A 13,891-nucleotide genomic window follows, 5' to 3' on the forward strand; every position below is an offset into this window, starting at 1 on the left:
GTAACGTAGCAAAATGTGAAAAAGTAAATGTGTCTGAATACTTTGTGAAAGCACTGTATGTATCGTATAATTGTTGTTTATTGATGTGCTCATGCAGAGCTCATCTGATAAAGAAACTGTTGTCAGCACAATTCCTTGCTTAAATAAAGGTTAAATAAAGATAATACATAAAAAATACATGAATGAAGCTGTGCGAGAGAGGTGTGTGTGTGTGTGTGTGTGTGTGTGTGTGTGTGTGTGTGTGTGTGTGTGAGAGAGAGAGAGAGAGAGAGAGAGAGAGACAACATGAGCTGATTGTGCAAATGTATTTATGTTTTCAATAATCATTTGAACACTGAAATATAGTTTACATGTTGTCAACAGTCTAAGCCAATCCAATCTGTTTTGTCTATAGGGGATTTAACGTGTGTGTGTGTGTGTGTGTGTGTGTGTGTGTGTTTGTGCTTGTATGAGTAATTGTTATTGTGTACATTTAATTGGTTGTGAGTTAAAAATGTCTGTCACTGTGATGTGTGGTGTTTGTGTTCGGGCATGTGTACATTCGTATGTGTGTGTGTATGTGTGTGTATTTGGGCATGTGGACATTCGTATGTGTGTGTGTATGTGTGTGTATTTGGGCATGTGGACATTCGTATGTGTGTGTATGTGTGTGTGTGTGTGTGTGTGTGTGTGTGTGTGTGTGTGTGTGTGTGTTCGGGCATGTGGACATTCGTATGTGTGTGTGTTTGGGCATGTGGACATTTGTATGTGTGTGTGTGTGTTCGGGCATGTGGACATTTGTATGTGTGTGTGTTTGGGCATGTGCATGTGTGTGTGTGTGAAAGAGAGAACGAGACACAGCAGGGTTATGTGGCTGAGATGATGGGCCGGCGGAGTTTCCAGGGCTGCCCTGCTCAGTGCTCAGCTTCTGTCACCTATCTCTCTCCAATCACCTGTGAGCACCTGCAGCTGTCATTACCATCTGGAACACACACACACACTCGCGCACCCATACTCTCTCTCTCTCTCTCTCTCTCTCTCTCACACACACACACACACACACACACACACACACACACACACACACACACACACACACACACACACACACACACACACACACACACACACACACACAGAGACATATTTGTGTTTTCTTCACCTTGAGGTCTTGAAGTCTCACTGGTCAGCAGTCATACAACTAGTACCTGTAATCACTTAGCTTCAATGTTATGTGTCCACATGCCCAACACAAATATGTCTCTGTGTGTGTGTGTGTGTGTGTGTGTGTGTGTGTGTGTGTGTGTGTGTGTGTGTGTGTGTGTGTGTGTGTGTGTGTGTTGTGTGGACATTTGTGTGTCTGCATGTGCATTGGGCATGTGGACATTCGTATGTGTGTGTATGTGTGTGTGTGTGTGTGTGTGTGTGTGTGTGTGTGTGTGTGTGTGTGTGTGTGTGTGTGTGTGTGTGTGTTTGGGCATGTGGACATTTTTGTATGTGTGTGTGTGTGTGTGTGTGTGTGTTCGGGCATGTGGACATTTGTATGTGTGTGTGTCTGGGCATGTGCATGTGTGTGTGTGTGAAAGAGACAACGAGACACAGCAGGGTTATGTGGCTGAGATGATGGGCCGGCGGAGTTTCCAGGGCTGCCCTGCTCAGTGCTCAGCCAGGAGGAGCTTCTGTCACCTGTCTCTCTCCAATCACCCATACTCTCTCTCTCTCTCTCTCTCTCACACACACACACACACACACACACACACACACACACACACACACACACACACACACACACACACACACACACACACACACACACACACACACACACACACACACAGAGACATATTTGTGTTTTCTTCACCTTGAGGTCTTGAAGTCTCACTGGTCAGCAGTCATACAACTAGTACCTGTAATCACTTAGCTTCAAGCTGTAAGTAATATTGCACGTCACATAACAATAATCACCAAGGGACAATACGTACAATCATACAAATATATCTGTTTATTTTATTGAATAATATTCTATAGTAAGACATCTCCTCTCGAGTCAGGTGTGAGTTACTATAGAAACACATCTGATGGTAAACATCTCCCATTGAGTCAGGTGTGAGTTACTATAGAAATGAACTCAGGTCTGATGATAAGTATCTCTCCTCCAGTTATGTGTGACATACTATAGAAATGTACACAGGTCTGATAGTAAACATCTCCCCCCGAGTCAGATGTGAGTTACTATAGAAATATACACAGGTCTGATGGTAAACTCAGGGAGAGGGTGAGGAGAGGGGCCTTTGTGTCTCTAGTTACTGAAGAGGATGTGTCATCCCTTATTGTGGGAGTTGGTAAATGGTGGTGCATGCATGTTGTGAAAAAATGATCATGTCAACCTGGACTTGTTGTCCTTATTGCAGACTTCTGGACTGTTTAGTATCCTGTTAGTCCTCCTTGCTGGCTGTCAATCCTTGCTGAAGACTGTTTGTCGTCCTTGCAAGTTGGTTGTCCCCATGGCAGATTGTTAGTCCTCGATGCATTGTTATTACACTCTAGTCTTTTTGTTGTGGCTGCAGAGTTAGTAGATCCATCTCTGCTCTATCGCCATGTAAAGTCGCACCTGTGTTCATTGTCCCCTGGGAACGGTGGGAGGGGTCAAAGGAGTCAGCCCTTCTTTCATTGGCTCCATCTGTGCCAAGGCCCATCTCATTAATAAGTATGGCTCTTGTTGGAAGACGTCTGTAACTTTTGGAAGACAAGAGGAAAGGATTGAGATCAACCAAGAGCCGAAAGGAGAAAGGAGATGGCGTGGTTAGTTTTTGGAAGACTTGTGTCACCCTAACGCTGAGGACCAGTGGGTGCTGGGACAGTCTGGACATTGCTGGGAATGGTCATAACTGACTGACAGACCAGTCCCTCTAGGATTTCGCAGGGATATTTTGTGATATTTTTGCAGGGGGAAATGTTTTATTTTGCTGCAGCAATTCTGATATTCTGCATGGCAATATGCAGTGATTTTGTCCAATTTGTTGTGAAAATGCGTTAACGAGGGAAAGGTTTCTTGGCGTGTAGCTTATTTTAGCTATATTTAACTGTGTAGCTTAATTGAACTCTATGTGGTAAATGTGCAGTGATTGGTTGGAATTGCAAGCCATATTTTTGTACTGCGTATGAGTCTGTTTTATGCGATAATGCAATGATTTGACTCTTTTATGAGGAAATGGTGATGTGATGCAGGGAATTCTTGATTTTGCTAAAAAATTTGCCATGGCGGAATCCGGGAGGGACTGACAGGTGCTGGCTTTAAGAGGACAGATCTATCTGACCCTTTGCATGTTTCCACACACCGTTTTGCTCTGACTACATTTACAGTTTAGTGTTAAACCTCTTGCACCCTGTGTAACTCAATCACACTGTAGGATTCAGTGAGTGCATCATTTAGCATTCTGTGGGAATGATGAACCAGTGTCCTTACCACTTCACCCCACCACAAAACTTTTGTTCACCTACAAAACCACACTGAAGGGAGGATTGGTCTGAGGAAAGCAAAAACCTCCCTCCTTTAAGTCTCAATCAGAAAAACATGACAAAGCAGAACAAAAGAAAACACAACAAGAAACATTTATCACATTCATTCTTCAAGATATTTTCTGAAAATATATCAACACAAGACCTCACATTTCACAGATATTTTTTTTACACAGACATAGGTATATAGTAATATTTATATGAAACAATGAGCCAGGAGAGCACCATTCAAAGGGTAAGTTTGTTCGAAATCCAATTTGTGTACAGTAGACTGACAGCCCTACAGATATACCTTAAACATCCCTGTTTAATCACAATGGTTACTGTCAAGTCCTTCAGAAGAACCCTATAAGCGTTCATTATTATTATTATAACGTTTAGCCACTCTTTTTTTCTTTGTAGTATGAGAGTGGTGTTCCCCGTTTGACCCCAGATTTGATTAGAACCTAAGACCGAGATCCTTCAAACAAATAGAGTGCACTCTAGTGGAGTTCTATAGCAGTGAACTTTGAATAAATTCCCTGGTTTTCCCAACCAGAAACTTGGACGAAAGTGCCCGGAACTTTGCAACCGTAGGCCCCACTGTCTCAGAAAAGGATGGTAAAAGTACAGAAAAACCAGGCAGCTCAATGCATGGCCAGATCACACTGGCCAGTGGTAATGGTCCAGGTCTATTGGGCTGTTGGTCTCTAAAGTGTGCCATAAGATGGAAGAATATCTCCCCCACAGCTGTTGTGAAAGAGGCCACTTTGTCCAGTTTACAGGTTGGAATCGGACAACACTGCTCTGAGTTCATTATCAACAAACTTGGTTTGCCCCCCCCCTCTGCACCTAAGGGAAATTATTGCTCTCAACGCTAAACTATTGCTCTCCAGCTTGGCTTTTATTGAGTCTATTGATCGTCACTCTCATGCCCTCTTTTTCTATCTTTTCCTCTCTCTTTCTCTCCTTTTTCTCTCTCGCACACACATACACACATACAGGTAGGTCATTACACTCACTCAGTCACTCTTACACACACCTACATGTACAAACACACACACACACATAGTGTGCTACAGGGAAGGGTACTGGGCAGTAGACACATAGAACACTAGTTGGGGAGATTGAGCAGGAAATGAAGCGTGACTTCCAAGCACATATGAGAGGGCATGTGTGAACCACATTCTCAATGTCACTACCCCTCACTTCATGGGACCTGCTCTGTCTTAGGCATACACCTCACCAAATATTGATCTGCCTTTCATTCGCCGGGTTGGTTTTAGGGACCACTTGATGGTGGGCGGCAGTCAGCGATTCTACATGTTTGCACTCTGTTTGCAAATCACAGCTGGCAGTCTGTTCAGAGGTGTTAAGCTGGCGAACGCTACCGGTGTTTTTATTTTTGCCTCAACCAGGTAAAGATCTCTCTGGCATACTCTCAATATCAGAATCTAAGAGCCCTGCCTCACATTATATTTCAGAACTATTTAACTTTCTCTGCTTCACATCCAATTTCAGAACTATTGAACTTTCTCCGTCTCACATTCTATATCAGAACTAGTGAACTTTCTCCGTCTCACATTCTATATCAGAAATAGTGAACTTTGTTTGTCTCACATTCTATCTCAGAACTATTGAACTTTGTTTGTCTCACATTCTATCTCAGAACTATTGAACTTTGTTTGTCTCACATTCTATCTCAGAACTATTGAACTTTGTTTGTTTCACATTCTATCTCAGAACTTTGAACTTTCTCTGTCTCACATTCTATCTCAGAACTTTGAACTTTCTCTGTCTCACATTCTATCTCAAAAACTATTGAACTTCCTTTGTCTCACATTCTATCTCTGAAATATTGAACTTCCTTTGTCTCACATTCTATCTCTGAACTATTGAACTTCCTTTGTCTCACATTCTATCTCAGAACTATTGAACTTCCTTTGCCTCACATCAGTGACATGGCAGGAGATGTTTTGAAACAATTACTGCTTCGCATACAAGCCAGTGAATTATATGCGTTACAGCTGGATGAGTCAACAGACGTGGCGGGCCTGGCACAGCTCCTTGTATATATCCGTTACATTTATGTGGGGTCAATTAAACATCCTCTTCTGCAAACCACTGGAAACCAGGACAACAGGAAAGGATATTTTGTAAGTACTGGACAGCTTTGTGACATCAAATGGACATTGGTGATCAAGATGTGTTGGTATCTGTACTGATGGCGCAAAAGCCATGACAGGAAGACATAGTGGAGTGTTAACGGGCGTGCAAGCAGTTGCTCCCGACTCCACTTGAGTATACTGCAGCATCCAGCGAGAGGCTGCTGCTGCCACGGGAATGCCTGACAGCTTGAAAGACGTTTTGAACACTACAGTGAAAATGGTTAACTTTGTTAAGGTCCCTGAACTCTTGTGTATTTTCTGCACCATGCAATGATCTAGGAAGCGACCATGTAATGCTTTTACAGCATACAGAAGTACACTGGTTATTAAAAGGCACAAAGGATTGCCACGTTTTTTTAAAAGCTTAAAGTTTTCTATGATGACCGTAATTTTCACTTGTCTGACCTCGTGCATGATGACGAGTTTCTCACACAACTATCCTGTCTGGGTGATGTTTTTTCTCGCCGGAATGATCTGAATCTAGGATTACAGGGACTCTCCACAACTATATTCATTGTGCAGGACAAAATTGAGACTATGATTAAGAAGTTGGAGCTCTTCTCTGTCTGCATTAACAAGGACAAGACACGTCTTTCCATCATTGTATGATTTGTTGTGTGCAATTGAACTCAAGCTTACGAACAATGTCAAATGTGATATAGCAAAGCACCTGAGTGAGTTGGGTGAGCAATTACACAGGTACTTTCCTGAAACGGACGACACAAACAACTAGATTCGTTATCCTTTTCATGCCCTGCTTCCAGTCCACTTACCGATATCTGAACAAGAGAGCCTCACCGAAATTGCAACAAGCGAAAATGGAATTGAATCAGAAGCCACTGCCAGATTTCTGGATTTGGCTGCGCTCAGAGTATCCTGCTGTGGCACATCGCGCTGTTAAGACACTGATGCCCTTTGCAAACAGGTACCTATGTGAGAGTGGATTCTCAGCCCTCACTAGCATGAAAACTAAACTAAATACAGGCATAGTGTGGAAAATGATTTAAGACGGAATCTCTCTCCAATACAAGCCAACATTGTAGAGTTATGTGCGTCCTTTCTCATTAACCTGTGGTGAGTTATTCACAATTTTAGATGAACACATAAGGTTTTATGTAAGATGGTTAAATAAAGAGCAAAATTATTGATTATTATATTATTATTTGTGCCCTGGTCCTAAAGTGCTCTTTGTCACTTCCCACGAGCGGGTTTGTGACAAAAACTCACACTCATTCTTATGTTAAATAAATGTATCGTATAGTTTGTGTGTTTCAGGCTTACAGTGATGGCAAAAAACAACATTTGAGAGTGCGCTGACCCTGGTGCTAGAGGGGGTACAGCTGACCCTGGTGCTAGAGGGGTTACAGCTGACCCTGGTGCTAGAGGGGTTACACAGCTGGAGGTTGAATGTTTGAAGGGATACAGGACTATACGGGGCAGCAGGGCAGCCTAGTGGTTAGAGCGTTGGACTAGTAACCAGAAGGTTGCAAGTTCAAATTCCCGAGTTGACAAGGTACAAATCTCTCGTTCTGCCCCTGAATAGGCAGTTAACCCACTGTTCATAGGCCGTCATCGAAAATAAGAATTAGTTTTAACTGACTTGCCTAGTAAAACATTTTTTTTTAAAGGTTTGGGATCCACTGCTCTAGACCATCTCAGACATACTCTCGTCCTTTATGACATTCAGAAAACATCCATCTCACAGTCTGTACATTCTGAAACATTTGTATCTATTCTCCCTCTCTGTGTGTATTCTTCTGTAATGCTGGTCAACATATTTACAGGCAGTCCACTGCGACTGGCTTTTTCTAAGCAGAATTCTCCAAGAGACCGTGGTATAAGTCTCCACATTGGCTGGATATTAAAGGAGGTCAGTGCAGTGCTGCTCTGTGATATACAATGGCATGCTAGCTCACTCTAACAGCATAGTCGCCATGGCAGGAACATGCTACGCTGCTATGTATTTTACTGTACATATCCCCATGCCTAGAAAAGCAACCTTCTGTACACTGGGCTGTTCCTGTATATGTTGTGCTGTGCTGTTGTCCACATTTTGTTTTAGATTTTATTGCCCATTGATTCCTGCAGCACTCTCAGGCCAATAACAATACCGTGACAGTGCTGTGTTTGAAAGGTGGCCATTTGCCCCACAAATGTCACCTCCCCAGAGAAGGACATCACAAAGAGAGCCCTCCCAGTGCCCTATGTCCAGGGTGAAGGACATTGCAGAAGTCACCTCCCACTTAACACGCACGCGCACGCACACAAACCCACACATGCACACACAGGCATACACACACAATGCACTCCCAAAATAAACTCACATATTCCCACAAACATCGCTACACTGGGGGAAGAACACAATCACAAACAGCCACGCACACAAAGAAATCCATATTTGCGAGTGGATTCCTCTGTGGTGATTTGATAAGGCTGGTGAGTGGATAAGGAGTGGGACGTCTGTAGAATAGTAAGTAGGTGCTCCAGCTCAGAGCCTCCTCAGGCTTTGATGTCAGCTTTAAACTCGGCTTTATGTCGACAACAGTTGCCAAGCAAAGGATACACTCAACAATCACTGGCATTACCTTTCAGGTGACAGAGAATCTAATCAATTTAACACAGTAGCATTCCTTTAAGTCCAATCCTTAAGAGGTCTCTGAAATACTGTATTTTGGTGCATTATGGTCAACAAAAAAGAGCACCACAAGCTGAGTTAGGGAGGCTGGCAAATAGGGAGATTGTTAAGCAGGCACATTCATAACCACTCACTCAGTAACTATCTCACACACTTGCAAAAAAGCTGACTTTCTCTTTTAACACAGCCCAGCTCTTAAAGAGACTCAAAACTGTACAAATATTGCAGAGACTAGTTACAACATTTTACATAAATGTAGGTGAATAATTCAAGCAATGATGGCTTTATTCCATAAAACCCCCTAGAAAGAACCTTCAAAGAGTTACATCATAATAACATAGCCTCATTTTGGGCCCAGAGGGTATTTAGCTCCATCACTCTCTCACATGCTCAGAGTCAGCCTGCTGAGCACAAACTGAAATCATCTCTGTCAGGCTACTGTGATGTGGGCCAGACATGGCAGTCATGTACAAGTCGGGGCTCTCATAGTATTTTGGACATGGTGCTTTCATGGCTCCAGAAGGGAAAATGGCTATTCACTTCAGATAATGGAATACCCTGAAATTTCTGTCTGTGAGATTATTGCAAAGTTATACAGTAGTTGAATCATCATTATCACCATAATCACCGTAACCATTGTAATTATTATTATCATCATCATCCTCATGATTTATTATCATAAACTTCTTCAGTTCCCTCCATTATTACCTTCCTCATTGTGATTGATCGTTAGAGAAAGGAACTTTGAAAGAGGGAGATAGAAAAGGTCATCTTGTAGCCTGTAGATATAACTCTGATCCCAAAAGGGCTTGCTTGACTTGTCTCTTTCAACAGATGATTTGGCTTTTTTGAAATTGATTTGCTGACTGCAGTTCAACAGACAGCCCTGCTACCAAATAGAAATAGATCCCCCGATGTTGTCCAATAAAACATAATTTTGATGTCCCGCCTCCAGCTGTGAGGTGTGTGATTTGCAGGTGGGCAGATGGTGGAGGCCAGGCATAGTCACACTTTCACCACGGTGATTGCCATTCATTAGAAGAGTGGACTCGAGAGTAGTAATTATGATGACATGAAGTGATTATTGTTACACACCTCTCTCTCTCTCTCTCTCTCTCTCTCTCTCTCTCTCTCTCTCTCTCTCTCTCTCTCATACACACAGACACAATCACACATTCACACATCAAAATACAACAATTAGAAATTAAAGCGTGTGCGCGAGTGGAGGTGATTTCTAGAAACTAGGACAGGTGATGGGAAGGCAGTAGATGAATGACAGAGAGATTATACAGGCTGTGCCTTTGGTAGTGAGTGTGCTAGAGGAGAAGGGGTAAAGGTGATTGACAGGGAGGAAAGGTGGTGGTGCTGACTTGGGCCCTAGTCTATCTTCCTCTCTGGTGGCAGGTGAGAGGAATTCCTCCTAGACCCAGACCTGATGGGCTGTTGACCCCTGACACTTCATCATGGTGCAGCCCAGTGCACTTCTGGGGAAAGGGGACCATTCCTCCAGCCAGCCCAAGTGCATGATGGGCGATTAAGTCCCTATTTAGTTCTCAGTGTCACTGCTGCCCCTCCCCCACCATCGGTCCCCTGTGCTACGAGGCATCAGCCTTGGGGGCTTTTTTTTCTTTCCTGCAGTTCTTGATGGAGAAAGTTCTTTCATGACGTTCTTCTGACGTCTTTACTGTATTCTGGGCAGGGCCTTCTTTCTCTTTCTCTTTCTCTTTCTCTTTCTCTTTCTCTTTCTGTTCGTTGACTAGCTCGTGTAGCGATGGCTCCTTATACATGGCAACTGTGGGGCAGATAAGGGAAACAGTTGAAGTGTCCCAATGGTGAACATAAGCATCTATAAGCATCTGTAATAACTTTACATGTTTCTGATATATCCCTGTTTAGTAAAAAAAATCAGCACAGCATGGACAGGAGGGCACGTGACCAACCTTCTATAACTCTAGGCAGGAAGTGTGCAGCACCTTTGGTCTTCTTCACCCGGTTGCCCTTCATGACTTGTCCGTCGCGGTTGATACCGATATACCAGGAGCGGCCCGACTGGCTCTGTCTGTAGAGCATGGAGGAGTACGTCACGTAGTAGTTCTCAAACACACTCTCCTTGAACTTACACTCGGGGGTGAAGTGTTCCTAAAGAGGGAGACAGAGACACAGAGAGAGAGAGAGAGAGAGAGAGACAGAGACACAGAGAGAGAGAGAGAGAGACACAGAGAGAGAGAGAGAGAGAGAGACAGAGAGAGAGAGAGAGAGAGACACAGAGAGAGAGACACAGAGAGAGAGAGAGAGAGAGAGAGAGAGAGAGAGAGAGAGAGACTGTCACATTAACAAACAATCAAGCAAACTAAAACAAACGTCATGGGAGGAACTGCTATACACATTCAGTCAACACTGAAACACAAACATACATTCATACAAATGTATTGTACGCAATACTGTACGCAAGCACGCACAAGCTCAGTGGAAAACAGATGAATTATGAAAGTTGTGTCTAAAGGGAATCGAAGGGAAAGCTAGGATTCTATGTGTATTCATGTTTCTTTGAAAGCGAGAACATCCTGGTCTTTGGGGAGAAGGGTGTGGAGTGATTTCACTCGTAGTGAGGCATTACATTATAGCATCAGTGGTACAAACTTAACACAAACTAAGGTACAGAGGAAGAGACAAACCACTGGGAAATCCACCTACAAATACAAACACATAGTATGCAAATGAACAAATATACACATATTAACTTACTTTGGAAGTACATGCAAGTTCAGAGGCAGAACAAATGGTTCAAATGGAAGTCCCTTTCAACCTTCAAATTAAAAGATTCAATCCAGAGCATTCACACTGTCCTACTAGGTGACAGTGAACACACAGCAGCACCCACGGCTTCCAAAGTTAAATCTTTCAAACAGTTAGAACCCAGTTATTGGCTGTTAGCACATATCCCCAGTACCCACACCAGTGCTTAACCCTCCTACCTCTAGCACTAACATAAGGACCATTAAACCCTGCAGAATGTTTCCTGGTGATTGTAACCACTAGCGACAGGTATACATCTCTCTTAGTCACCGTCAGGGTCCTTCCCATGTCAGAGAGCAAACCCAATCTGCACGATTGATTTAGTGAGAGCAGCAGGGCAGAAACAGCTGACTGGATACTTTCTCTGAGACTTAGGGAGATTGGTGGAGATGGAGGACTCGTCAGGGATGAAGGAGCTCCATGGTCACACATTCACAGATCATCACCTCTCACCTTCAAGGTGCTGTGGCATGCATGTCTGGGAAAGCCAATCACGTGCTGTATCTACGAGTGGTACCATAACCTTGCCCGTCTGCCCTCACCCCTATTCTCTGTCGTACCCCTGGTACCACACCAGCCCCACCCCTATTCTCTATCGTAACCCCGGTACCAACTCAGCCCCACCCTTATTCTCTATCGTACCCCCGGTATCACCCCAGCCACACCCCTATTCTCTATCGTACCCCCGGTACCACCCCAGACCCACCCCTATTCTCTATTGTACCCCGGTACCACCTCAGCCCCACCCCTATTCTCTATCGTACCCCGGTACCACCCCAGACCCACCCCTCTTCTCTATTGTACCCCGGTACCACCTCAGCCCCACCCCTATTCTCTATCGTACCCCCGGTACCACCTCAGCCCCACCACTCTTCTCTATCGTACCCCGGTACCACCTCAGCCCCACCCTATTCTCTATCGTTCCCCGGTACCACCTCAGCCCCACCCCTATTCTCTATCGTACCCCGGTACCACCTTTTCTGTCGTATCCCGATACCACCCCAGCCCCACTCCTGTTCTCTATCGTACCTCCAGACCACCCCAGCCCCACTCCTGTTCTCTATCGTACCTCCAGACCACCCCAGCCCCACTCCTGTTCTCTATCGTACCTCCAGACCACCCCAGCCCCACCCCTGTTCTCTATCGCACCTCCAGACCACCCCAGCCCCACCCCTGTTCTCTATCGCACCTCCAGACCACCCCAGCCCCACCCCTGTTCTCTATCGTACCTCCAGACCACCCCAGCCCCACCCCTGTTCTCTATCGCACCTCCAGACCACCCCAGCCCCACCCCTGTTCTCTATCGCACCTCCAGACCACCCCAGCCCCACCCCTGTTCTCTATCGTACCTCCAGACCACCCCAGCCCCACCCCTGTTCTCTATCGTACCTCCAGACCACCCCAGCCCCACCCCTGTTCACTATCGCACCTCCAGACCACCCCAGCCCCACCCCTTCTCTCTATTGTACCTCCAGACCAGCCCAGCCCCACCCCTGCTCTCTATCGTACCTCCAGACCACCCCAGCACCACCCCTGCTCTCTATCGTACCTCCAGACCACCCCAGCCCCACCCCTGCTCTCTATCGTACCTCCAGACCACCCCAGCCCCACCCCTGCTCTATATAGTACCTCCAGACCACCCCAGCACCACCCCTGCTCTCTATCGTACCTCCAGACCACCCCAGCCCCACCCCTGCTCTCTATAGTACCTCCAGACCACCCCAGCCCCACCCCTGCTCTCTATCGTACCTCCAGACCACCCCAGCACCACCCCTGCTCTCTATCGTACCTCCAGATCACCCCAGCCCCACCCCTGCTCTCTATCATACCTCCAGATCACCCCAGCCCCACCCCTGCTCTCTATCGTACCTCCAGACCACCCCAGCACCACCCCTTCTCTCTATCGTACCTCCAGACCACCCCAGCACCACCCCTGCTCTCTATCGTACCTCCAGACCACCCCAGCCCCACCCCTGCTCTCTATCGTACCTCCAGACCACCCCAGCACCACCCCTGCTCTCTATCGTACCTCCAGACCACCCCAGCCCCACCACTGCTCTCTATCATACCTCCAGACCACCCCAGCCCCACCCCTGCTCTATATAGTACGTCCAGACCACCCCAGCACCACCCCTGCTCTCTATCGTACCTCCAGACCACCCCAGCCCCACCCTGCTCTCTATAGTACCTCCAGATCACCCCAGCCCCACCCCTGCTCTCTATCGTACCTCCAGACCACCCCAGCCCCACCCCTGCTCTCTATCATACCTCCAGACCACCCCAGCACCACCCCTGCTCTCTATCGTACCTCCAGACCACCCCAGCACCACCCCTGCTCTCTATTGTACCTCCAGACCACCCCAGCCCCACCCCTGCTCTCTATCGTACCTCCAGACCACCCCAGCCCCACCCCTGCTCTCTATCGTACCTCCAGACCATCCCAGCACCACCCCTGCTCTCTATCATACCTCCAGACCACCCCAGCTCCACCCCTGCTCTCTATCGTACCTCCAGACCACCCCAGCCCCACTCCTGCTCTCTATCATACCTCCAGACCACCCCAGCTCCACCCCTGCTCTCTATCGTACCTCCAGACCACCCCAGCCCCACCCCTATTCTCTATCGTACCTCCAGACCACCCCAGCCCCACCCCTGCTCTCTATCGTACCTCCAGACCACCCCAGCACCACCCCTGCTCTCTATCATACCTCCAGACCACCCCAGCCTCACCCCTGCTATCTATCGTACCTCCAGACCACCCCAGCACCACCCCTGCTCTCTATCGTACTTCCAGACCACCCCAGCCCCACCCCTG

The 13,891-nt window shown here is 46.4% G+C and overlaps 1 protein-coding gene across 1 annotated transcript in view; it reads right to left on the reverse strand.

The window, feature by feature from the left end:
• Positions 1 to 4,915: 4,915 nt before the first annotated feature.
• LOC115101287 (fibroblast growth factor 11-like) overlaps positions 4,916 to 13,891 on the reverse strand; it is an 87,171-nt gene continuing 78,195 nt past the window's right edge. Inside the window, exons 4-5 of the mRNA XM_029620652.2 lie at positions 10,221 to 10,419; positions 4,916 to 10,072 (exon numbers count right to left, since the gene is read on the reverse strand). Of these exons, the coding sequence (XP_029476512.2) occupies positions 9,876 to 10,072; positions 10,221 to 10,419 (396 nt within the window). The 3' untranslated portion in view covers positions 4,916 to 9,875. The remainder of the gene's footprint in view (positions 10,073 to 10,220; positions 10,420 to 13,891) is intronic.

This window comes from Oncorhynchus nerka, linkage group LG19, assembly GCF_034236695.1.
Source record: "Oncorhynchus nerka isolate Pitt River linkage group LG19, Oner_Uvic_2.0, whole genome shotgun sequence".
NCBI classification, from domain to species: Eukaryota; Metazoa; Chordata; class Actinopteri; order Salmoniformes; family Salmonidae; genus Oncorhynchus; species Oncorhynchus nerka.